Source organism: Macaca nemestrina, chromosome 20, assembly GCF_043159975.1.
Source record: "Macaca nemestrina isolate mMacNem1 chromosome 20, mMacNem.hap1, whole genome shotgun sequence".
Classification (NCBI taxonomy): domain Eukaryota; kingdom Metazoa; phylum Chordata; class Mammalia; order Primates; family Cercopithecidae; genus Macaca; species Macaca nemestrina.
This window is the reverse complement of record NC_092144.1, coordinates 65148798-65175399: the sequence shown is the minus strand read 5'-3', so window position 1 is coordinate 65175399 and position 26602 is coordinate 65148798. Positions and strand designations below refer to the sequence as shown.

At 49.4% G+C, this 26602-nt stretch overlaps 1 protein-coding gene across 2 annotated transcripts; it reads left to right on the top strand.

Annotated features, from left to right (window-relative positions):
- On the top strand, positions 1-26255 carry LOC105497310 (NLR family pyrin domain containing 7). Of its 2 annotated transcripts, XM_071087859.1 has the most exons (12): positions 1-46; positions 5585-5900; positions 7744-7818; positions 8284-8358; positions 8829-10419; positions 11834-12031; positions 13593-13763; positions 15390-15560; positions 16500-16670; positions 18632-18799; positions 21525-21695; positions 25905-26255. In XM_071087859.1, the coding sequence occupies exons 2-12, from the start codon at positions 5624-5626 to the stop codon at positions 26035-26037; spliced, it is 3201 nt and encodes a 1066-aa protein (XP_070943960.1). In that variant the 5' UTR covers positions 1-46; positions 5585-5623; the 3' UTR covers positions 26038-26255. The 2 variants fall into 2 exon arrangements, with proteins under 2 accessions (XP_070943960.1, XP_070943961.1); XM_071087860.1 differs by lacking the exon at positions 21525-21695.
- The last annotated feature ends 347 nt before the right edge of the window (positions 26256-26602 follow it).

Genomic DNA, 26602 nt, shown 5'->3' with positions numbered 1-26602 from the left:
CCTTTGCAGAAAATACAGGCTGGAAGCAAGTCCTGACCTAAGGGAGGTGAGTGCTGGTTCTTGAATCAATTTATTTGTCTCTTCAAGGGAGAAGTAATTAGTGGTTGAGTTTTATATCCAGTTCCTTTGCAGAAATTACAGGCTGGAACCAAGACCTGACCTAAGGGAGGTGAGTGCTGGTTCTTGCATTGATTTTTCTCGTTTAAGGGAGAAGACATTATTGGTTGAGTTTCCACCATAGCCCTTCCCAAGCCTTAATGGTTGGTGTGAGGATGCTGGAAGGATGTTTTTCTTTCTTTTCTTTCTTTTTTTTTTTTTTTTGAGACAGAGTCTCGCTCTGTCACCCAGGCTGGAGTGCAGTGGCCGGATCTCCGCTCACTGCAAGCTCTGCCTCCCGGGTTCGCGCCATTCTCCTGCCTCAGACTCCCGAGCAGCTGGGACTACAGGCGCCCGCCACCTCGCCCGGCTTATTTTTTTGTATTTTTAGTAGAGACGGGGTTTCACCATGTTAGCCAGGATAGTCTCGATCTCCTGACCTCGTGATCCGCCCGTCTCGGCCTCCCAAAGTGCTGGGATTACAGGCTTGAGCCACCGCGCCCGGCCTTCTTTTTTTTTTTTTTTTTTTTTTTTTTTTAGACAGAGTCTCACTCTTGCCCAGGCTGGTGTGCAGTGGCATGATCTCTGCTCAGTGCAACCTCCGCCTCCTGGGATTTTCTTGCCTCAGTCTCCTGAGTAGCTGGGATTACAGGCACCCGCCACCACGCCCAGCTAATTTTTGTATTTTTAGTAGACACAGGGTTTCACCATGTTGGCCAGGCTGGTCTTGAACTCCTGACTTTAGGTGATCCGTCTGCCTCGGCCTCCCAAAGTGCTGGGATTCCAGGCGTGAGCCACCGCGCCTGGCCTAATGTTGTCTTAAGGACTTCTATTCAAATATAGTTTAGAGGAGCTCAGGAGTTTGAGACTAGTCTGGGCAACATGGTAAAACTGTCTCTCCAAAAAAGACAAGGCCAGTCACAATGGCTCATGCCTGTTATCCCAACACTTTGGGAGGCCGAGATGGGCGAATCATTTGAGGCCAGGAGTTCGAGACCAGCCTGCCCAAAATGGTGAAACCCCGTCTCTACTAAAAACACAAAAGTTAGCCAGGTGTAGTGGTGCATGCCTGTAATCCCTGTTAGTTGGAAGGTTGAGGCAGGAGAATGGCTTAAACCTGGAAGGGGGGAGGTTGCAGTGAGCTGAGATCGTGCCACTGCACTCCAGTCTGGGACACAGAGGGAGACTCCGTCTCAAAAAACAAAGAAGGCCAGACCGCGTGCTGTGTCCAGGCTACTTGTGGGGTGAGGTGGGAGGATCACCTGAGTCGGGAGGTGGGGGCTGCAATGAGGTGTGATTGTGCACTGCACTCCAGCCTGATGAGAGGTAACCCTGTTTTTTATTTTTTTTTGAGACGGAGTCTCGCTCTGTCGCCCAGGCTGGAGTGCAGTGGCCGGATCTCAGCTCACTGCAAGCTCCACCTCCCGGGTTTACGCCATTCTCCTGCCTCAGCCTCCGGAGTAGCTGGGACTACAGGCGCCGCCACCTCGCCCGGCTAGTTTTTTGTATTTTTTAGTAGAGATGGGGTTTCATTGTGTTAGCCAGGATGGTCTTGATCTCCTGACCTCGTGATCCGCCCGTCTCGGCCTCCCAAAGTGCTGGGATTACAGGCTTGAGCCACGGCGCCCGGCCTGTGACACTTTTTTTTTTTTTTTTTTTAAAAAAAACAGGAAGCCGGGCGTGGCGACTCACTCCTGTAATCCCAGCACTTTCAGATCACCTGAGGTCGGAAGTCTGCGACCAGCCTGACCAACATGGAGAAACCCCGTCTCTACTAAAAATACAAAATCAGCCGGGTGTGGTGGTGCGCGCCTGTAATCCCAGCTACTTGGAAGGCTGAGGCAGGAGAATCACTTGAACCCAGGAGGCGGAGGTTGCAGTGAGCTGAGATCACGCCGTTGCACTCCAGCCTGGGCAATGAGAGTGAAATTGTCTCAAAAAAAAAAAAAATAAAAAAAGATTTCTGGATGCCCTGGCTCACACCTGTAATCCTAGCACTTTGGGAGGCCGCGGCGGGTGGATCACCTGAGGTCAGGAGTTCAAGACCAACCTGGCCAACATGGAGAAACCCGTCTGTACTAAAAATACAAAAATTAGCCAGGTGTGGTGATGCGCACCTGTAGTCCCAGCGTCTCGGGAGGCTGAGGTATGAGAATTGCTTGAACCCGGGAGTTGGAGGTTGCTGTGAGTCAAGATCATGTCACTGTGCTTCAGCCTGGGCAACAGAGTGAGACTCCATCTTAAAAAAAAAAAAAAAAAAAAAAGTACTTGGCCGGGCCCAGTGGTTCATACCCTGCACTTTGGGAGGCCGAGGTAGGTGGATCACCTGAGGTCGGGAGTTCAAGACCAGCCTGGCCAACATGGTGAAACCCCATCTGTACTAAAAATACAAAAAAAAATTAGGGTGTGGTGGCACATGCCTGTGATCTCAGCTACTTGGGAGGCTGAGGCAGGAGAATCACTTGAACCCACGAGGCGGAGATTGCAGTGAGCCTTGCACCACTACACTCCAGCCTGGGCAACAGAGCAAGAATTTCTGGAAAAAAAAAAAACACCCTGAATTTTTCTAAGTAGATCAAATGTTCTCTCTGCAAAAAGGAAAGGCAACTATATGAGGGAGTGGATATGTTAATTAGCTTGATTGTGGTAATCATGTCACTGTATATATAACATTGCTCCATGCTGTACACAAGTAAACATTGTATATATGACTTTAAAAATACTTCAAAAATAGAGACAAGGTCTCCTTGCATTGTTGCATTGCCCAGGCTGGTTGGGAACTCCTGGGCTCACATGCTGTTCCCACTGTGTCCTAAAATTGTATAGATGTAATTATACCTCACAGCTGGGGAAAAAAGTTGCTGTTCCCTCCAAGGGTAAAGCTGTCCACCTCTATCACCACCTGGGCTTGGCAAGTCATTTTCTGTTATTTATTTTCCAGGCTGCCTCCCTCTTTTTTTTTTTTTTCGAGGCAGAGTCTCACTTTGTCACCCAGGCTAGAATGCAGTAGTACGATCTTGACTCACTGCAGCCTCAGCTTTTTCCGGGCTCAAGAAATCCTCCTGCCTCAGCTCCCCAAGTAGCTAGAGTAGAGATAGGTTTTGGCCTTGCTTCTCAGGCTGGTCTCCAACTCCCCAGATTCAAGGGATCCTGCTGCCTCGGCCTCCCAAAGTGTTGGGATTACAGGTGTGAGCCACCGCGCCCAGCCATTAGTTACTTACTTTTGAGACAGGGCCTCACTCTGTCACCCAGGCAAGGAGTGCAGTGGCTCTCTGCAACCTCCAAATCGCAGGCTCAGACGATTCTCCTGGGTCAGCCTCCCAAGTATCTGGGACTACAGGCATGTACCACCACCAGGCCTGGCTACGATTTTTTTTTTTTTTTTTTGAGACAGAGTTTCTTGTTGCCCAGGCTGGACTCTTGTTGCCCAGGCTGGACTCTTGTTGCCCAGGTTGGAGTACAATGACGCCATCTTGGCTCACTGCAACCTCCGCCTCCTGGGTTCAAGTGATTCTCCTGCCTCAGCCTCCCAAGTACCTGGGATTACAGGTTCCTGCCACTACACCTGGCTGGCTTCTATATTTTTAGTAGAGACGGGGTTTCTCCACGTGGGCCAGGCTGGTCTCAAACGTCTGACATCAGGTGATCCTGGTGCCTCCGCCTCCCAACGTGCTGGGATTACAGGCGTGAGCCACTGTACCTGGCCTTATTTATTTATTTAATTAATTAATTTATTTATTTAAACGGAGTTTCGCTCTTGTTGCCCAGGCTGGAGTCCAATGGCGCCATCTCGGCTCACTGCAACCTCTGCCTCCTGGGTTCAAGCGATTCTCTTGCCTCAGCCTCCCAAGTACCTGGGATTACAGGTTCCTGCCACTACGCCTGGCTGGCTTCTATATTTTTAGTAGAGAGGGGGTTTCTCCACGTGGGCCAGGCTGGTCTCAAACGGCTGACATCAGGTGATCCACCTGCCTCAGCCTCCCAAAGTGCTGGGATTCCAGGCCTGAGCCACCGCACCCGGCCAGTACAGTTATATTTACATCTGACCTCTTGCTATTTGTTTTCAATGTGTCTCATTCAGTGGAGGGCTGAAATGTTAAACAAGTGGCCCCGGGGGTTGGTGGCGAGGAAGTCTTGGTTTGTAGTGTTTGCCGATTTCTTTTTTTGTTTGAGACAGAGTTTTGTTCTTGTTGCCCAGGCTCGAGTGCAATGGTGAGATCTCAGATCATGCAGCCTCCACCTCCCAGGTTCAAGTGATTCTCCTGTCTCAGCCTCCCGAGTAGCTGGAATTACAGGCACCGGCCTCCATGCCTGGCTAATTTTTGTATTTTCAGTAGAGATGGGGTTTCACCATGTTGGTCAGGCTGGTCTGGTGCTCCTGACCTCAGGTGATCCACCCGCCTTGGCCTCCCAAAGTGCTGGGATTACAGGCGTGAGCCACTGTGCCCTGCCATGTTGCTGATTTCCGTGGCATAAACACTCCCCTTTGTACTATCAGTGTGAAATCACGACCCACAGACTTGGTATAGGTACGTGTAGGAAGCCCCCATTAGCCAGCACAGGCTGGCCCTAGCATGCCACTGACTCTTCTTTCTTTGTATTTTTTTTTTTTGGTTCGTTCTTTTTACCATGTTAGCCAGGCTGGTCTTGAACTCCTGGCCTCAGGCGATCTGCCCCCCTCGGCCTCCCAGAGTGCTGAGATTGCAGGCATGAGCCACTGTGCTGGGCCAGATTTTCCGTCTCTTAATTCAGTCTACGTAATATTTTAGCACTCCTGGTGCAGCGGGAACAGTCTCATTCTCGGCACGTAGGCAGCTGTTGTTTCATTTAATGATGGTAACTCATGAATTGTTTTTTCTTTCTTTTTTTTTTTTTTTGAGACAGAGTTTGGCTCTGTCGCCCAGGCTGGAGTGCAGTGGTGCAATCTCGGCTCACTGCAAACTCTGCCTCCCGGGTTTCACGCCATTCTCCTGCCTCAGTCTCCTGAGTAGCTGGGACTACAGGCGCCCGCCACCACGCCCGGCTAATTTTTTTTTTTTTTTTTTGAGACGGAGTCTTGCTCTGTCGCCCAAGCTGGAGTGCAGTGGCGCGATCTTGGCTCACTGCAAGCTCCGCCTCCTGGGTTCACGCCATTCTCCTGCCTCAGCCTCCCGAGTAGCTGGGACTACAGGCGCCCGCCACTGCGCCCAGCTAATTTTTTCTATTTTTAGTAGAAACGGGGTTTCACCATGGTCTCGATCTCCTGACCTTGTGATCCGCCCGCTTCGGCCTCCCAAAGTGCTGGGATTACAGGCGTGAGCCACCGTGCCTGGCTAATTTTTTTTTTTTTTTTTTGTATTTTTAGTAGAGATGGGGTTTCACCGTGTTAGCCAGGATGGTCTCCGTCTCCTGACCTCATGATCTGCCCGCCTCGGCCTCCCAAAGTGCTGGGATGACGGACGTGAGCCACTGCGCCCGGCCATGAACTGTTGTTTCTTTTTTCTCCCAGTTCTTCAGCCTTAACCTAAGGTCTCATACGTGGAGCACTATGACATCGCCACAGCTCGAGTGGACGCTGCAGACCCTTCTGGAGCAGCTGAACGAGGATGAATTAAAGAGTTTCAAATCCCTCTTAAGGGCTCTTCCCCTGGAAGATGTGCTGCAGAAGGCCCCGTGGTCTGAGGTGGAAGAGGCTGATGGCAAGAAGCTGGCAGAAATTCTAATCCACACGTCCTCAGAAAATTGGATAAGGAGTGCAACTGTGACTGTCTTGGAAGAGATGAACCTCACAGAATTGTGTAAGATGGCAAAGTCTGAGATGCTGGGTAAGTAGAACCTGGGGTGTCCTGGTCATTTGTGACAAAGAAGGAGCCCTGGCCGGGTGCGGTGGCTCATGCCTGTAACCCTAGCGATTTGGGAAGCTGAGTGGGGGGGGGGATCACCTGAGGTCAGGAGTTTGAGACCTGCCTGACCAACATGGTAAAACCCCGTCTCTACTAAAAATACAAAAATTAGCCAGGCGTGGCGGGGTGGTGGGTGTGTGTAATCCCTGCGATTCAGAAGGCAGAGGCAGGAGAATCCCTTGAACCCGGGAGGCGGAGGTTGCTGTGAGCCGAGATAGTGCCATTGCACTCCAGCCTGGGCAACGGAGTGAGACTCTATCTCAAAAAAATTAGATAGATTTGTACATATACTCATGATCTTAACTTTCCTATTACCTGTTTTGCATTTTTAGCATATTTTAAGAGATGTGGTCTTGCTACATTGCCCAGGCTCTTCACAGCCATAATCACAGTACACTACAACCTCAAATGCCTTGCCTTAAGCAATCCTCCTGCCTCAGCCTGTTGAGTAGCTGGAGATACAGGTACCTGTCCTGTGCTTGGCTCAGCATTTTTTTCTTTTTCCTTCGAGACAGGATTTCAATCTGTTGCCCAGGCTGGAGTGCAGTGGTACGATCATGGTTCACTGCAGCCTCCAACTCCTGGGCTCATGCTATCATCCCATCTCAGCCTTCCAAGCTAATTTTTTTTTCTCTTTTGTAGAGATGGGGTCTTGCTATGTTGATGAGGCTGGTTTCGAACTCCTGGGCCTCTTGCCTCAGTCTCCCAAGAGGCTGAGATTACAGGTGTGAGCCACCATGTCTGGCAGCATGCTTTTAAACACTCTTTTGGAATAATTTTTTATTATTTTATGTTTTTTTGAGATGGAGTTTTGCTTTGTCGCCAGGCTGGAGTGCAGTGACGCAATCTCACTGCAACCTCCGCCTCCTCCGGAAACATTACGGAGAAACGATCTTTGGTCTGGAAGGATACCTATTGACTCTGTTCTGTGGGGGCAAAATTGCTAGGTCATATGTTAATTCTGTGTTTTTGAAGAAGCAAGTTGTTCTATTTTTAAATGCAGGAAAGATTCGAGTTTCTATTTGTCAGGAAATAACATGCTAGTTATTCTAGAGAGAAAAAAAAACCAGACAATCTTCTAAACCAGGTACTGAATTGTGTCCAGAAAACTTACTGAAGCTCTAACCGCCTCCCCACCTGCCATGTGACTATGTATTTGGAGATAGGACTTCAGGAGTAAAGATGAAATGAGGTTACAAGGGTGGGGCCAATAGGACCAAAAAAAAAAAAAAAAAGAATATTTGAGCCAAAGGCAGTGATGTGTTCCTGTAGTCCCAGCGACTTAGGAGTCTTGAGGTGGGAGAGTTGCTTGAATCCAGGAGTTTGAATCCAGTCTAGGGAACATATCGAGACCCCATCTGTAAATATATGTGTATATATTTGACACTTTTTTTTTTCTGAGACAGAGTCTCGCTCTGTCACTCAGGCTGGAGTGCAGTGGTGAGATCTTGGCTCACTGCAACCTCCGCCTCCAGGTTCAAGTGATTCTCCTATCTCAGCCTCCCGAGTAGCTGGGATTACAGGCCTGTGCCATCATACCTGGCTAATTTTTTTTTTTTTTTGGTATTTTTAGTAGAGATGGGGTTTTGCCACATTGGCCAGCCTGGTCTTGAGCTCCTGACCTTGTGATTTGCCCACCTCAGCCTCCCAAAGTGCTGGGATTACAGGCGTGAGCCGCCACGCCCGGCTGACACTTTATGTATAATAATGTCTGATTTACGCAGTGCAAATTACTGTGTCAGGCTTACATCTAAGTATTTTACAGAGGCCGGACAGGTGCAAGAAATAGATAACCCTCAGCTGGGAGATGCAGAAGAAGACTCAGAGTTAGCAAAGCCAGGTGGGTAAATATGGTCTTGTGGTCATGAGTGTGGTGTTTGAGAGCGTGCAAGGTGCATCACTTCTTCCTGGTTTTCTTCATTTCTGGTACTTTTTTTTTTTTTTTTTGAGATGGAATCTTGCTCTGTCCCCCAGGCTGGCGTGCAGTGGTTCCATCTCTGCTCATTGCAACCTCCGCCTCCCGGGTTCAAGCAATTCTCTGCCTCAGCCTCTTGAGTAGCTGGGATTACAGGCGCCCGCCACTACCCCCAGCTAATGTTTTGTGTTTTTAGTAGAGACGGGGTTTCACTATCTTGGCCAGGTTGGTCTTGAACTCCTGACCTCAAGTGATCCACCCACCTTGGCCTCCTGAAGTGCTGGGATTACAGGCGTGAGCCGCCACGCCCGGCTGACACTTTATGTATAATAATGTCTGATTTACGCAGTGCAAATTACTGTGTCAGGCTTACATCTAAGTATTTTACAGAGGCCGGACAGGTGCAAGAAATAGATAACCCTCAGCTGGGAGATGCAGAAGAAGACTCAGAGTTAGAAAAGCCAGGTGGGTAAATACGGTCTTGTGGTCATGAGTGTGGTGTTTGAGAGCGTGCAAGGTGCATCACTTCTTCCTGGTTTTCTTCATTTCTGGTATTTTTTTTTTTTTTTTTGAGATGGAATCTTGCTCTGTCCCCCAGGCTGGCGTGCAGTGGTTCCATCTCTGCTCATTGCAACCTCCGCCTCCCGGGTTCAAGCAATTCTCTGCCTCAGCCTCTTGAGTAGCTGGGATTACAGGCGCCCGCCACTACCCCCAGCTAATGTTTTGTATTTTTGGTAGAGACGGGGTTTCACTATCTTGGCCAGGTTGGTCTTGAACTCCTGAGACCTCAAGTGATCCACCCACCTCGGCCTCCCGAAGTGCTGGGATTACAGGCGTGAGCCACCGTACCCGGCCCTCATTTCTGGTACTTGGCAAAATTATTTTCAGAAGAGTGTAATCATCAACCTCAACTGTCCTGTGGGCTGTCACTGCAGGTGAAAAGGAGGGACGGAGAAATTCAGTGCAGAAACAATCTTTGGTCTGGAAGAACACCTTTTGGCAAGGAGACATTGACAGTTTCCATGACGACGTCATTCAGAGAAACCAACGGTTCATTCCATTCTTGAATCCCAGAACACCGAGGAAGCTAACACCTTACACCACACCTTACACCGTGGTGCTGCACGGCCCCGCGGGCGTGGGGAAAACCACACTGGCCAAAAAGTGTATGCTGGACTGGACAGACTGCAACCTCAGCCCGACTGTCAGATACGCTTTCTACCTCAGCTGCAAGGAGCTCAGCCGCATGGGCCCGTGCAGTTTTGCAGAGCTGATCTCCAAAGACTGGCCTGAATTGCAGGATGACATTCCAAGCATCCTAGCCCAAGCACAGAGAATCCTGTTCGTGGTCGACGGCCTTGATGAGCTGAAAGTCCCACCTGGGGCGCTGATCCAGGACATCTGCGGGGACTGGGAGCAGCAGAAGCCGGTGCCGGTCCTCCTAGGGAGTTTGTTGAAGAGGAAGATGTTACCCAAGGCAACCCTGCTGGTCACCACGCGGCCCAGGGCCCTGAGGGACCTCCAGCTCCTGGTGCAGCAGCCCATCTACATAAGGGTGGAGGGGTTCCTGGAGGAGGACAGGAGGGCCTATTTCCTGAGACACTTTGGAGACGAGGACCAAGCCATGCGTGCCTTTGAGTTGATGAGGAGCAACGCGGCCCTGTTCCAGCTGGGCTCGGCGCCCGCGGTGTGCTGGATCGTGTGCACGACTCTGAAGCTGCAGATGGAGAAGGGGGAGGACCCGGCCCCCACCTGCCTCACCAGCACGGGGCTGTTCCTGCGCTTCCTCTGCAGCCAGTTCCCGCAGGGCGCACAGCTCCGGGGCGCGCTGCGGGCGCTGAGCCTCCTGGCCGCGCAGGGTTTGTGGGCGCAGATGTCCGTGCTCCACGGAGAGGACCTGGAAAGCGCTGGGGTGCAGGAGTCCGACCTCCGCCTGTTCCTGGACAGAAACATCCTCCGCCAGGACGGAGTCGCCAAAGGCTGCTACTCCTTCATCCACCTCAGCTTCCAGCAGTTTCTCACTGCGCTGTTCTACGCCCTGGAGAAGGAGGAGGAGGAGGACAGGGACGGCCATGCCTGGGACATTGGGGACGTGCAGAAGCTGCTTTCCGAAGAAGAAAGACTCAAGAACCCCGACCTGATCCAAGTAGGGCACTTCTTGTTCGGCCTGGCTAATGAGAAGAGAGTCAAGGAGTTGGAGGCCACTTTTGGCTGCCAGATGTCACCGGAGATCAAACAGGAATTGCTGCGATGCAAAGCCAGTCTTCATGCCAATAAGCCCTTATCCATGACAGACCTGAAGGAGGTCTTGTGCTGCCTGTACGAGTCTCAGGAGGAGGAGCTGGCAAAGGTGGTGGTGGCCCCGCTCAAGAAAATTTCTATTAACTTGACAAATACTTCTGAAATGATGCACTGTTCCTTCAGCCTGAAGCATTGTCGAGACTTGGAGAAAGTCTCACTGCAGCTAGCAAAGGGGGTGTTCCTGGAGAATTACGTGGATTTCGAACCAGACATTGAATTTGAGAGGTAAGGACTGTTTTCCCAACCCACGCTCCACTAGGAAGAGGCTGGCGTCTCCTGTGCCCTGTGGCTGACGGTCACAATTTCCCTCTGGCTGGACTTTCTTATTTTTTTATTTTTTTAATTTTATTTATTTATTTATTTTTTTTGAGACGGAGTCTCCGCTCTGTCGCCCAGGCTGGAGTGCAGTGGCGCGATCTTGGCTCACTGCAAGCTCCGCCTCCCAGGTTCACGCCATTCTCCTGCCTCAGCCTCCCGAGTAGCTGGGACTACAGGCGCCCACAACCGCGCCCGGCTAATTTTTTTTTGTATTTTTAGTAGAGACGGGGTTTCACCGTGGTCTCGATCTCCTGACCTTGTGATCCGCCCGCCTCGGCCTCCCAAAGTGCTGGGATTACAGGCGTGAGCCACCGCGCCCGGCCATGGCTGGACTTTCTTCCAGTTTCACAGTTCAATACAGAGATGCGATTTGGCAATTAGGAATTGGGGCTCTTTTTTTTTTTTTTTTTTTTTGTGGACAGAGTTTTGCTCTTGTTACCCAGGCTGGAGTGCAATGGCTTACTGCAACCTCTGCCTCCTAGGTTCAGGCGATTCTCCTGCCTCAGCCTCTCCGGTAGCTTGGACTACAGCCGCCTGCCACCATGCCCAGCTAATTTTTGTAGTTTTAGTAGAGACGGGGTTTCATCACATTGGCCAGGCTGGTCTTGAAACCCTGACCTCAGATGATCTGCCCGCCTCGGCTTCCCAAAGTGCTGGAATTACAGACCTGAGCCACTGCACCCGGCCTGTCTGCACTGTTTGGTCTGCTGCACCACCTCCTTCCCCCTCACCTGTCTTCACTCACTCAGCCCGGCCAGGAATTGAGGCTTAAAAGACCGACTTTTAAGTGTTTAGTTTTCAGGTGGGAATGGTGCTGAATATCCCCAAACACTTGAGCCGTTTCATATATAACAATGGCAGGGAGGTAATTTTTTTTTTTTTTGAGACGGAGTCTTGCTCTGTCACCCAGGCTGGAGTGCAGTGGCGCAATCTCTGCTCACTGCAAGCGCTCTCGCGAGTAGCTGGGACTACAGGCGCCCGTCACCACGCCCGGCTAATTTTCTTGTATTTTTAGTAGAGACAGGGTTTCACTGTGTTAGCCAGGATGGTCTCGATCTCCTGACCTTGTGATCTGCCCGCCTTGGCCTCCCAAAGTGCTGGGAGGCCAAGGAGGGTGTGAGCCACCACACCCGGCTATTTTTTTGTAAAACTTAAGATCTATACTCCTAGCAAAGTATGTGATTCAATATTGCTTACTATAGACACTGTTTTAGGTTGGTGCAAAAGTAATTGTGGTTTTTGCCATTGAAATGTGGTTTGCAGACCCCCGTCCCCCGACGCAGGTACTAGGCATAGGAGACGAACGTGTGTTCTCCCGCAGGTGCACCTACGTAACCCTTCCCAGCTGGGCTCAGCAGGATCTTCGCTCTCTTCGCCTCTGGACGGATTTCTGCTCTCTCTTCAGCTCAAACAGCAATCTGAAGTTTCTAGAAGTGAAACAAAGCTTCCTGAGCGACTCTTCTGTGCGGATTCTTTGTGACCACATAACCCGTAGCACCTGTCATCTGCAGAAAGTGGAGTAAGCAGAAACTCATCTTGCAAGGGAGACCCTGAACCATGACTCAGCTTCTTGCACTTTTTTTTTTTTTTTAATTTAGAAATGTGTTGTTTCATCTCCATGGATTTGGGGATTTTACAGCTATGTTTTTTTCTTTTCTTTTCTTTCTTTCTTTCTTTCTTTCTTTCTTTCTTTCTTTCTTTCTTTCTTTCTTTCTTTCTTTCTTTCTTTCTTTCTTTCTTTCTTTCTTTCTTTCTTTCTTTCTTTCTTTTTTTTTTTTTTTGAGACAGAATTTCACTCTGTCACCCAGGCTGGAGTGCAGTGGTGCAATCTTGTGTTTTCAGCAGAGGTGGAATTTCTCCATGTTGGCCAGGCTGGTCTCAAACTTCTGACCTAAGGTGATGCACCCGCCTTGGCCTTCAAAAGTGCTGGGATTACAGGCATGAACCACCATGCCTGGCCCAGCTATCTTTTTTTTTTTTGGTTTGTTACCAAAGCAAACCAAAAAGTAGGTACAATTGCAGGTTAGTTACACAGGTAAACGTGTGTCATGGGAGTTTGTTGTACAGATTTTATCACCCAGGTATTGAGCCTAGTATCCATTAGTTGTTTATCCTGATCCTCTGCTTCTTGAGTGTTTTTTTCTTTAGATGGAGTCGTGCTGTGTCGCCCAGGCTGGAGTGTAGTGGCGTGATCTCGGCTCACTGCAACCTCCACCTCCTGGGTTCCCGCCATTCTCCTGCTTCAGTCTCCCGAGTAGCTGGGACTACAAGTACCCACCATAATACCCGGCTAATTTTTTGTATTTTTAGTAGAGACGGGGCTTCACCATGTTGGTCAGGCTGGCCTCGAACTCCTGACCTCAGGTGACCTGCCTGTCTTGGCCCCCGCTAATTTTTGTATTTTTGTTGTTGTTGTTGAGATGGAGTCTCGCTTTGTCGCCCAGGCTGGAGTGCAGTGGTGCAATCTCGGCTCGCTGGAACCTCCACCTCCCAGGTTCATGCCATTCTCCTGCCTCAGCCTCCCGAGTAGCTGGGACTACAGGCGCCCGTTACCACGCCCAACTAATTTTTTGTATTTTTAGTAGAGACCGGGTTTCACTGTGTTAGCCAGGATGGTCTCGATCTCCTGACCTCGTGATACGCCCGTCTCGGCCTCCCAAAGTGCTGGGATTACAGGCGTGAGCCACTGTGCTCGGCCTTAATTTTTGTATTTTTTGTGGAGTTGGGGTTTCACCATGTTGCCCAGACTGGTCTCAAACTCCTGACCTCAAGTGATTCTCTTGCCTCGGACTCCCAAAGTGCTGGGATTATAGACGTGAGCTACTGCACCTGGCCTTCATTTTTATATTTTTTGTAGAGATGGGGTTTCAACATTTTGCCCAGGCTGGTCTCGAACTCCTGACCTCGGGTGATCCTCCTGCCTCGGCCTCCCAAAGTGCTGGGATTACAGACACGAACCGCCGTGCCTGGCCAAGAACTTCTAATAGTTTCTAAATGTGAAGCAGCTTTTCGTTTATACATGTCTCTACACAATGTGAGGATTGCTCGCTCAAAGTGGAATCTCTCCTGCTTTTCCCTAGGATTAAAAACGTCACCCCTGACACTGCTTACCGGGACTTCTGTCTTGCTTTCATTGGGAAGAGGACCCTCACGCACCTGACCCTGGAAGGGCACATCGAGTGGGAACGCACGATGCTGCTGCTGCTGTGTGATCTGCTCAGAAATCATAAATGCAACCTGCAGTACCTGAGGTGGGTCTCACGGTCTCCGCTCTCCCCAGTACCCAGAGTCCGCTGCACCACGTTGCCGGGGGATCTAGGGAAAAGGGTAACCACTTTGGATGCCGTCCCAGACGGGGAATGTATTCCTCAAACAGGCCTGTGTGGGGAGTCAGCCTCTCCTCTTTCCCCCGCCAGCTTGGCTTCTGCGTCGCATAACCAGCTCTCGATGCAAAGAAACCCCCCGAATTCTGTGCTGTGTTCCGGCTCTAGGGACGTGCTATTCCTGACTGCAGCTTGCCTACATGTTGGGATGGAGAGCAGCGGCCCCCAGCCTTTTCTGCAATGGGGGCCGATTTTGTGCAAGAGAATTATTCCATAGACAGAGGTTTGGGGTAGTTTTGGGATGAAACTGTTCAATCTCAGATCATCGGGCACTGAAGCTGATTGTTGGTGCCTGAGCCCTATGCAGTGCTATGATCCCAGCACTTTGGGAGTCTGAGGTGAATGGCTCATCAATCTCAGATCATCAGGAGTTAGGTACTCATATGGAGCATGCAACCTTCTCTGCACTTCTATGAGAATCTTGTTTTTTTTTTTTTTTTTGAGCGGGGACAGAGTTTTACTCTTGTCGCCAAGGCTGGAGTGCAGTGTTGCGATCTCGGCTCACAGCAACCTATGCCTCCTGGGTTTCAAGCGATTCTCCTGCCTCAGCCTCCCGAGTAGCTGGGATTACAGGCATGCACCACCATGCCCAACAAATGTTTGTATTTGTAGTAGAGACGGGGTTTCACCACGTTGGCCAGGCTGGTCTTGAACTTCTGACCTCAAGTGATCCACCTGCCTCGGCCGGATCCCAAAGTGCTAGGATTGCAGGCATGAGCCACTGCACCTGGCCAGGATAAAATTTTTATTTTGAGTATTAAGCATCAATTTGCCCCTTCTAGTCCCAGCTACACTGGAGGCTGAGGTTGGGAGGATCATTTGAGCCCAGGAGACAGAGGTTGTGGTGAGCTGTGATCATGCCACTGCACTCCAGCTTGGGCAACAGAGCGAGATCCTGTCTCAAAATTTTTTTCTTCCCTACAAAATCATCCACACAGGCCATTTTGGTGAAACGTTGCACAGAATTGTATTACAGTCTCTTGGAGATGTGGCTGGATGTTACTCTAATGGCCATGGGGATACTTGAAAGAGCAGAGGAAAGATTAGATCTCTCCAATAATTCAGGCCAGGGTTGGAGACATGAGTAGAATGAGATAAACCAAAGACATACGTTTTGGGAAGTGAAGCAGAAGAAGCTGATCTGAGCCGGGCGTGGTGGCTCACACCTGTAATCCCAGCACTTTGAGAGGCCGAGGTGGGTGGATTACCTGAGGTCGGGAGTTCAAGACCAGCATGGTCAACATGGTGAAATCCCATCTCTACTAAAAATACAAAAATTGGCGTGTGCCTGTAATCCCAGCTGCTTGGGAGGCTGAGGCAGGAGAATTGCTTGAACCCGGGAGGTGGAGGCTGCAGTGAGGTGAGATCACGCCATTGCACTCCAGCCTGGGTGACAGAGTGAAACTGTCCCCCCAAAAAAAAAAAAAAAAAAAAAAAGCTGATAGGTTATACTCTGTCCTCCCAGAAGAATGACTTTTCCCACGTTTTTCACAGGTTGGGAGGTCACTGTGCCACCTCGGAGCAGTGGGTTGATTTCTTCTATGTCCTCAAAGCCAACCAGTCCCTGAGGCACCTGCACCTCTCAGCCAGTGTGCTCCTGGACGAGGGTGCCAAGTTGCTGTACAAGACGATGACACACCCAAAACACTTCCTACAGATGTTGTCGTAAGTCTCCTCTTCCCATGGCCAGCTCCGGTTTAGCTCTGGGGCCATAGAAGAGAAAGGGTAACACCTGACTTGCTGGGCCACCCACGTGGCACCTCTCGCTGACATAAACACCTGCTTCAGGCTGGGCATGGTGGCTCTGCCTGTAATCTCAGCACTTTGGGAGGCTGAGGTGGGCGGATCATCTGAGTTCAGGAGTTCGAGACCAACCTGGCCAACATGGCGAAACCCCGTCTCTATTAAAAATACAAAAAAAACAGGGTGGGTGTGGTGGCTCACGCCTGTAATCTCAGCACTTTGGGAGACCAAGGTGGGCGGATCACGAGGCCAAGAGATCGAGACCATCCTGGCTAACATGGTGAAACCCCATCTCTACTAAAAAATACAAAAAATTAGCCGGGTGCGGTGGCGGGCGCCTGTAGTCCCAGCTACTCGGGAGACTAAGGCAGGAGAATGGTGTGAACCCAGGAGGCAGAGCTTGGCAGTGAGCCGAGATAGCGCCAATGTACTCCAGCCTGGGCGACAGAGCGAGACTCTGTCTCAAAACAAAACAACAAAAAAAACCAGCCAGACGTGATGGTGCACATCTGTAATCCCAGCTACTCAGGAGGCTGAGCCAGGAGAATTGCCTGAAACTGGGAGGTGGAAGTTGCAGTGAGTTGAGATCGTGCCATTGCCCTCCAGCCTAGGTGACAGAGCAAGAGACTCCATCTCAAAAACAAACAACACCTGTGTCCTGTGATGGCTCCAGGTGGACTGCTACATCTTGGCCTTCTCGCATTTCTGGTCTTTCGTGGCTGTGATGACTTGCACAGGACAGGGGGCAGGGGATGAACAGGGAGGGCTGAAGCTGAGGACCTTAGCATGTGGATATCGCCAAGCAGGTTGGAGTTGTGGAAATGTTCTCATCCTTTTACCATTTGTTTCATACTTTTGCAGGTTAGAAAACTGTCGTCTTACAGAAGCCAGCTGCAAGGACCTTGCTGCTGTCTTGGTTGTCAGCCAGCAGCTGACAAACCTGTGCTTGGCCAAGAACCCCATCGGGGATACAGGGGTGAAGTTTCTGTGTGAGGGCTTGAGTTACCCCGAGTGTAAACTGCAGGCCTTGGTGTAAGTCTCTGCTGGCTCTGTGTGTTTGTGTGTGCGTGCGTGCGCATGTGTGCATGCAAGTGAATTCAAGCAGGAGAGAGAAGAAAGTACTGGTTAATTCATTTCAAATGTAACTTTTAAGAACTTGATAAGAATTAAAGAATAGGCAGAGGCCAGGCACGGTGGCTCACGCCTGTAATCCCAGCACTTTGGGAGGCCGAGGCGGGTGGATCACGAGGTCAGGAGATCAAGACCATCCTGGCTAACATGGTGAAACCCCGTATCCACTAAAAATACCAAAAATTAGCCGGGCATGGTGGTGGGTGCCTGTAGTCCCAGCTACTTGGGAGGCTGAGACAGGAGAATGGCATAAACCCGGAAGGGGTAGGTTGCAGCAAGCCAAGATCTCACCACTGCACTCCAGCCTGGGTGACAGAGCGAGACTCTGTCTCAAAAACAACAAAAACAGGCAGATACAGGTAGAAGCATGCTAATATTTGCATGTCTGCAGAACCTCTTCCTGCTACGAAGGAAGATTTGAGATGGGCAATTGGTTCTTGGATCTGATGCTTTGTGTGTGTTCTTTCAAATTCATATGACAAAGCACTGCCTGCTATTGGAGGTAGATTAAGTTACATGGTAGGGCCAGTGACACCTTTTGTAAAATTTTTATTTCCATAGGTTATTGGGGAACAGGTGGTGAATGGCGGGCAAATCACCTAGGGTTCGAGACCAACCCGGCCAACATGGTGAAAACCCGTCTCTACTAAAAAATACAAAAATTAACCAGGCTTGGTGGTGGGTGCCTGTAGTACCAGCTACTCAGAAGGCTGAGGTAGGAGAATCGCTTGAATTCGGAGGCAGAGGCTGCAGTGAGCTGAGATCGCACCACCGCACTCCAACCTGGGCAACAGAGCGAGACTCCGTCTCAAGAAAAAAAAAAAACTCAACCAAAAAACCTTATTTATAAAAACCTAGGTAGCAGGTTGGAATTGACCCATGAATTGTTGTTGGCTGAATCTTGTTACATGGGTAGAAGCCCGGCCTGAGTTACCTGTTCACATTAAGATCGTGGTTAGAACAATATTCAAGAGATTACGTAGGGTCGAAGACCTATTCCTGTTCGGAAATTCTAGCTAGTGTTCATTTCTGAGATTTTTTTTTTTTTTTTCATGGAGTCTCACTCTGTCACCCAGGCTGGAATGCAGTGGTGCGATCTTGGCTCACTGCAACCTCTGGTTCCTGGGTTCAAGTAATTCTCCTACCTCAGCCTCCTGAGTAGCTAGGATTACAGGCATGCACCACCACACCCGGCTAATTTTTGTGTGTATGTATATGTGTGTCTCTGTGTGTGTGTGTGTGTGTGTGTGTGTGTGTATATATATATATATATATATTTTTTTTTTTTTTTTTTGGAGACAGAGTTTCACTCTTGTTGCCCAGGCTGGAGTGCAATGCCGTGATCACTGCTTACCACAACCTTCGTCTCCCAAGTTCAAGCAATTCTCCTGCCTCAGACCCCCGAGTAGCTGGGATTACAGGCATGGGCCACCACACCCAGCTAATTTTGTATTTTTAGTAGAGATGGAATTTCTCCATGTCGGTCAGGCTGGTCTCGAACTCCCGACCTCAGGTGATCTGCCTGTCTCAGCCTCCCAAAGTGCTGGGATTACAGGCTTGAGCCACTGTGTCTGGACCAATGTTTGTATTTTTGTATTTTTTTTTTAAGTAGAAATGGGATTTCACCATGTTGGCCAGGCTGGTCTTGAACTCCTGAGCTCAAGTGATCTGCCCGTCTCGGCCTCCCACTGCTGGGATTATAGGCATGAGCCACTGCACTGGGCCCATTTACATGCTTTTATGTACGAGCCCACCTGGAAGTAGATAGCTCAAGGTGGAAGGTATCCAGTGCTGGAAATAACTACGTCACAAGGCATTAGCCAGACGGATAACGGGCTTCTCTTCCTTTGATTATCCTGCAGGTTACAGCAATGCAGCATAACCAAGCGTGGCTGTAGATATCTCTCAGAGGCACTCCAAGAAGCCTGCAGCCTCACAAACCTGGACTTGAGTCTGAACCAGATAGCTCGTGGATTGTGGATTCTCTGTCAGGCGTTAGAGAATCCAAACTGTAACCTAAAACACCTACGGTAGGCAATTTCCTTTTTCTTTTTTCTTTCTTTTTTTTTTTTTTTTGAGACAGGGTCTTGCTCCGTCCCCCAGGCTGGAGTGCAGTGGTGTGATCACGGCTCACTGCGGCTTCAGTCTTCCAGACTTGATCGGTCCTCCCACCTCAGCCTCCTGAGTAGCTGGGACTACAGGCATGTATTACCATGGCCAGCTAACTTTTTTCTGTAGAGATGAGGTCTTGTCATCTTTTCCAGGCTGGTTTTGAACTCGGAGACTCAAGGAATCCTCCCACTTCGGCCTCCCAACGTGCTAGGATTACAGGCATGAGCCATCACGCCCGGCCTCGTTTTTAAAGTTTTTCAAAATCTGGAAATCCTTAATTTCTGTTTTATTTATTTATTTATTTATTTGACACAGAGTCTCGCTCTGTCGCCCAGGCTGGAGTGCAATGGCATGATCTTGGCTCACTGCAACCTCCACCTCCCAGGTTCAAGTGATTCTCCTGCCTCAGCCTCCTGGGTAGCTGGGACTACAGATGCCCGCCACCACGCCCAGCTAATTTTTTGTATTTTTAGTAGAGATGGGGTTTCACTGTGTTAGCCAGGATGGTCTCGATCTCCTGACCTCATGATCCGCCTGTCTTGGCCTCCCAAAGTGCTGGGATTACAGGCGTGAGCCACCACGCCCGGTCAATTTCTATGTTTTCAGTATCTCAGACTGTATCACTTTGGATCCAGTTTTAAGAGCAAACCCCTCCAGAAACTGAATATAGGTGGGTGGGCACTTCCAAAGTCATGTAGAGAGCCTGGAGAAGTGAAATATAGGTGAGAATGGCCCCCAGTGACCTGGACTTCAGGAACATTGCTGCTTCTGCTGGGATCCAGTAATCAGGAAGCCGTGAGCCTGCCCCAGCTCATAAACCAGGGAACTGGAGATGGGATACCACCCCAGGAAATGCAAAGCCTCCACAAATGGAACAGTGAGCTGTTTATCACTTCTCTCTCCGAAGTTTGTCAGTTGCATCCTTGGATGCACCCTATTTTCCAACTAGAATCTGCAATCCTAATGAGAAGAGAATCTGCATCATGACATTACTACTTACCTTTGCTGTAGAGACAAGAAAAAAACACCAGAACACAGGGTACTTTTTTTCTTTTTTGAGACGGAGTCTCGCTCTGTCACCCAGACCGGAGTGCAGTGGTGCCATCTTGGCTCACTGCAACCTCAGCCTCCAAGGTTCAAGCGATTCTCCTGCCTCAGCTAAGTAGCTAGGATTACAGGGGTGCACCACCATGCCCAGCTAATTTTTGTATTTTTAGTAGAGACCAGGTTTCACCATGTTGGCCGGGCTGGTCTCCAACTCCTGACCTCAAGTGATTCCCCCTGCCTCAGCCTCCCAAAGTACTGGGATTACAGGCATGAGCCACTGTTCCTGTCCTCCTGAAATTTCTTAACCCATCACCCTGAGGAACATTTCAAGCTGCAAGCCAGACCATGATACCTTACTATTTCCAAAGACTCAAAAGCTCAGTGCAAATAAAGGAGTGGATCACCTGGTGGCTTGTGCCTGTAATCCTAGATTCTCCAGAGGCTGGGGCAGGAGAATCACTTGAACCTGGGAGGTGGAAGTTGCAGTGAGCTGAGATCACGTCATTGCACTCCAGCCTGGGCAACAAGAGCGAAACTGTCTTAAAAAAAAAATCTAAGGCTTTTACCGTGGCCTACAGGGCCTTATGGTCTCGTCTTATCAGTTATGAGCCAAAATCATTCTACTTTCTTACTAGCTCAGTATTTTATTGACAAGATTCCTTCCCTCAATTAGCAGGCTGGTTCACGATCTAACATCCTTCAGTTTTTTCCCTCATATCACTTTCCCAGAGAGAACTTAAATGACTGGCATAAATCTAGCCAGTGCCTCTCTGGTTGACTTACCTCTACCCTGTTTATTTTAATACCATCATCCATTGTCTGCAATAAAACACATCCGGATGTCTGCTGTCTGCTGTCACTAAAATAAACTCTGAGGATTTCTTCATCTCACTCCTCTCTGCATTTCCTCAGTACTGGATTCCCAGCACAAATGTTCTTTTTTTTTTTTTTTTTTTTTTGAGACCGAGTCTCACTCTTCCACCCAAGCTGCAGTGTAGTGGTGATATGTCGGCTCACTACAACCTCTGCCTCCTGGGTTCAAGCAATTCTCCTGCCTCAGCCTCTCGAGTAGTTGGAATGACAGGTGGCAACACCATACCTGGCTAATTTTTGTATTTTCGTTTTATGTATTTATTTATGAGATGGAGTTTCACTCTGTTGCCCAGGCTGGAGTGCAGTGGCACGATCTTGGCTCACTGCAACCTCTGCCTCCCAGGCTCCAGTGATTCTTGTGCCTCACCTTCCCAAGTAGCTGGCATTAAAGGCACTCACCACCATGTGTGGCTAATTTTTTGTAGAGATGGGGTTTCACCATGTTGGCCTGGCTGGTCTCAAACTCCTGAACTCAGGTGATCCACCTTCCTTAGCCTCCCAAGGTGCTGGGATTACAGGTGCCTGCCTCCACACCCTGCCTCATCTTTGCATTTTTAATAGAGATGGGGTTTGACCATGTTGGCAAGGCTGGTTTCGAGCTCCTGGCCTCAAGTGATCCACCTGCCTTGGCCTCTTGAAGTGTTGGGATTACAGACATGAGCCATGGCATCTGGCCACTACCTGCTCAGTGAATGCACGGGTTTCCATGTTCTTCCTCAACAGCCTCTGGAGCTGCTCCCTCATGCCTTTCTATTGTCAGCATCTTGGATCTGCTCTCATCAGCAATCAGAAGCTTGAAACTCTGGACCTGGGCCAGAATCATTTGTGGAAGAGTGGCATAATTCAGCTCTTTAGGGTTCTAAGACAAAGAACTGGATCCTTGAAGACACTCAGGTATGGCTTTTTTTTTTTTTTTTTTTTTGACATGGAGTCTTGCTCTGTCACCCAGGCCGGAGTGCAGTGGCGCGATCTTGGCTCACTGCAACCTCCGCCTCCCAAGTTCAAGCAATTCTCCTGCCTCAGCCTCCTGAGTAGCTGGGCCTACAGGCACGCCAGCATGTCCAGCTAATATTTCTATTTTTTTCTTTTTTTTTTTTTTTTTTTGAGACGGAGTTTCGCTCTTGTAGCCCAGGCTGGAGTGCAGTGGTGCGATCTCAGCTCACTGCAAGCTCCGCTCCCTGGGTTCAAGTGATTTTCCTGCCTCAGCCTCCTGAGTAGCTGGGATTACAGTCGCTTGCCACCACGCCCGACTAATTTTTGTACTTTTAGTAGAGACAGGGTTTCACCATATTGGCCAGGCTGGTCTTGAGCTCCTGACCTCAGGTGATCTGCCTGCCTTGGCCTTCCAAAGTGCTGGAGTTACAGGCATGAGCCACTGCACCTGGCCAATTTTTGTAGTTTTCAGTAGAAACAGGGTTTCACTATGTTGGTCAGGTTGGTCTCAAACTCCCAACCTCAGGTGATCCACCTGCCTCAGCCCCTCAAAGTGCTGGGATTACAGGTGTGAGCCAACACACCCAGCCCTGGGATGGCTGTTTCACATGGTGAATTTCCCATGCAGAGAAGAGTGGTTTTTTGGGAGTGGGTGCGCTGTTTGTAGGAATCAACTTAAGGCATCTTTCTATAGCACACTCCTAGCTTAGGAGATAATTTAAAAATTAGATACTTCTGTAAAATGCTCTGTGAATTGAATATTGTCCAACATTCCCCCCAAACACTTAGTACTTGGCATACTGACAGTTTAAATCATCCTGGAGTACAGACTGGAAGCTTGAGTGTATGTGTGTGCATGAGTGTACACACGCACACACACCCCCCTCATCGCTACATCCAAAAATAGGTAGTTCCCAGAGTTGTCCTGGGTCTTAGCTTTTCAGAAGATCATCCTACAGATGTTCCCTTAATTGTGAACCATGTATATCTTTTCAATGACTTATTTTAATTTTATTTTTTTTTTGAGACGGAGTCTCGCTGTGTCGCCCAGGCTGGAGTGCAGTGGCCAGATCTCAGCTCACTGCAAGCTCCGCCTCCCGGGTTCACGCCATTCTCCCGCCTCAGCCTCCTGAGTAGCTGGGACTACAGGCGCCCGCCACCTCGCCTGGCTAGTTTTTTGTATTTTTTAGTAGAGACGGGGTTTCACCGTGTTAGCCAGGATGGTCTCGATCTCCTGACCTTGCGATCTGCCCGTCTCGGCCTCCCAGAGTGCTGGGGTTACAGGCTTGAGCCACCACATCAATGACTTATTTTAACATAATCTACCTCAGTTTCTTGCCTTTTTCTTTTTCCCTTTCCCCTTTCCTCTTACCCTTTTCCCTTTTCTGTCCTTTCCTTTTCTTTATTTATTTTTTTATTTTTTTTGTTTTTTGAGTCGGAGTCTCGCTCTGTCGCCCAGGCTGGAGTGCAGTGGCGCGATCTCGGCTCACTGCAAGCTCGGCCTCCTGGGTTTACGCCATTCTCCTGCCTCAGCCTCCTGAGTAGCTGGGACTACAGGCGCCCGCCACCGCGCCCGGCTAATTTTTTGTATTTTTAGTAGAGACGGGGTTTCACCGTGGTCTCGATCTGCTGACCTTGTGATCCGCCCGCCTCGGCCTCCCAAAGTGCTGGGATTACAGGCGTGAGCCACCGCTCCCGGCCCTTTTCCTTTTCTTGAGACAATGTTTTGCTCTGCTGTACTATGTAGCTATGTTGCCAAGGCTGTTCTCAAACTCCTGGCTTCGAGCGATCCTCCTGTCTTGGCCTCACAAAGCACTAGGATTATAGGCGTGAGCCACTGTGCACAGCCCACTTGTCTTGTTCAAGAGTTTAGTTGTAGAGATGATACGCATTTAAACTGCTTAACGATGTCTAGTGTTCCATTATTGGAACGCTAAGCATGTGGGAGTTATTTATATCCTGCTCAAGGTCATTGCCAAGGTACGATTTTTCACACATGTCTGCAGTTCAAATAATTGTAACCTCTGGCATAAATGGGTTAAGATTTTAGGGGTATATATGAAAGTTCAGCTATACAGTGTCATGCTTCTCTTGCTAGTGGGACCATGGTCTGTAATGCCACCAAGGACTATTGGTGACAAATCTCTAATCCTGTGGTCTCTTATGTCATATGTTTTGGATGTTATTTCTGTTCTCATTCCTCAGTTCCTCCTCTGGGAGGCCCAGGTGGGAGGATTGTTTGAGGCCAGGAGTTTGAGACCAGCCTGGGCAACATAGCAAGCCAGTGCCTCTACAATGACCACCCCTCATGTTCACATGCACAGGGTTGCATGCTGCTATCATGTTAGAGCCACGTTTGCTATGATTAACCCTGGGGTTCACTCTGGCATTCTCTTAGTTCTACTGAAGGTTTGATTTGCCACTAGTTTTTATTTATCTATTTGGAGAAGGAGTCTTTTTCTTGTTTGTTTGTTTGAGACAGAGTCTCGCTCTGTTGCCCAGGCTGGAGTGCAGTGGTGCAATTTTAGCTCACTACAACCTCTGCCTCCCGGGTTCAAGCAATTCTCCTGCCTCAGCCTCCTGAGTAGTTGGGATTACAGGCGCGTGCCAGCGTGCCCGGCTAATTTTTGTATTTATTTTATTTTACTTTTTTGAGACGGAGTTTCACTCTTGTTGCCCAGGCTGCAGGGCAATGGTGCGATCTCTGCTCACTGCAACCTCAGCCTCCCAGGTTCAAGCTATTCTTCTGCCTCAGCCTCCTGAGTAGCTGGGATTGTGAGCATGGGCCACCATGCCTGGCTAATTTTTTTGTATTGTTAGTAGAGATGGTGTTTCTCCATGTTGGTCAGGCTGGTCTTGAACTCCCAATCTCAGGTGATCTGCCTGCCTTGGCCTCCCAAAGTGCTGGGATTACAGGCGTGAGCCATCATGCTTGGCCAGTTTTTGTATTTTTAGTAGAGATAGGGTTTTGCCATGTTGGCCAGGTTGTTCTCAAACTCCTGACCTCATGATCTGCCTGCCTTGACCTCCCAAAGTGCTAGGATTACAGGCGTGAGCCACTGCGCCCGGCCAAGGAGACAGAGTCTTGCTCTGTCACCCGGGTTGCAGTACAGTGGCATGATATTGGCTCACTGCAACGTCCACCTCCCAGGTTCAAAGTGATTCTCATGTCTCAGCCTCCTGAGTAGCTGGTATTTCAGGTGTCTGCCACCACAACCAGCTAATTTTTGTATTTTTAGTACAGACGGGTTTTCACTATGTTGGCCAGGCTGGTCTCGAACTCCTGACCTCAGGTGATCTGCCCGCCTCAGTCTCCCAAAGTGCTGGGATTATAGGCATGAGCCACCATGCCCCGGCCTGATTATCTAGTTTTCAAGTTTATTTTTTTAAAGACATGTTTTACTGTGTTACCCAGGCTGGAGTGCAGTAGGGCAATCTCTATCTTGTTGCAACCTCCGCCTCCTGGGCTCAAGTGATCCTCCTGCCTCAGCCTCCCGAGTAGCTGGGACTATAGGCATGCATCACCATTCCTGCCTAACTTTTTGTATTTTTGGTAGAGACAGGGTTTTGCTGTGTTGCCCAGGCTGGTCTTGAACTGCTGAGCTCAAGCAATCTGCCAGCCTTGGCCTCCCAAAGTGCTGGGACTACAGGTGTGAGACACCGTGCCTGGCCATAATCTTTTTTCTTAGATTTACAAGGATCCCCATTGTGTGGGTCTAAATTTCTTTTTAGAAAATGTTTCTGGCTGGGTGCTGTGGCTCACATCTGTAATCCCATGGCTTTGGGAGGCCGAGGTGGACGGATCACTCGAGGCCAGAAGTTCGAGACCAGCCTGGCTAACATGTTGAAACGCCGCCTCTACTGTAAATACAAAACTTAGCCAAGCGTGATGGTGCACACCTGTAATCCCTGTTACTCAGGAGGCTAAGGCATGAGAGTCGCTTGAACCTGGGACCTGGAGGTTGCAGAGAGCCAGGATGGCGCCATTGCACCCCAGCCTGGGCAACAGAGCAGAGCCAGACCCTGTCCCCCCAAAAAATCCCAAAAACGTTTCCTGCTTTGAGTGTTTGAAGACAGATGTTCAGGCATCCTGGGTAGTTGAGAATGAATTTCTTGGGACAATGAAACTACAGGCACCCTGGGAACATTTGTGTTCTCTGATCCCTGCAGGTTGAAGACCTATGAAACTAATTTGGAAATCAAGAAGCTGTTGGAGGAAGTGAAAGAAAAGAATCCTAAGCTGACAATTGATTGCAATGCTTCCGGGGCAACGGCACCTGCGTGCTGTGACTTTTTTTGCTGAGCAGCCTGGGATCGCTCTACGAATTACACAGGAAGCGGGAATCTGGTCTCCAAGATATTTTGTGAATGAAGGTCAGAGGGTCACGTGTTAACACTAGAGTCTGTGTCAAGATGTCGAATTTGACACTGGTTTTCTCGCTGTTTGTGGGAGATTCTGCACAAGTCACACACCCCCTTCACATCACACTACGCACCTTCTCACAGGGATAATAAAGTGAGCACTCTCGTTGCAGCTGCGTTTATTGACATGCTCAAGGGTAAACCTGCCATAAACATGCTACTCTGTACTTAGTCTAGGAAGAAGTATTGCTGAGAAGTTCAGGGATGATTCTGTTGATTCTTCTATTTCTTTTCTTCCCTAACTCAGGCACCCCTTGGTCTAGTTTACTAACTGTCTGGTTGCATCTATGTGATCAGTGTGTCTTTGTGACTTACTTGATCATATCCTAACCCACGTGTTGACAAACGGGCCAGATAGTTAATATGCTTGGCACCGTGGGCCCCGTGGTCTCTCATCAGCTCTCAGCTGTGCCTTTGTACACGGAAGCAGTGCAGATGATCCGTGC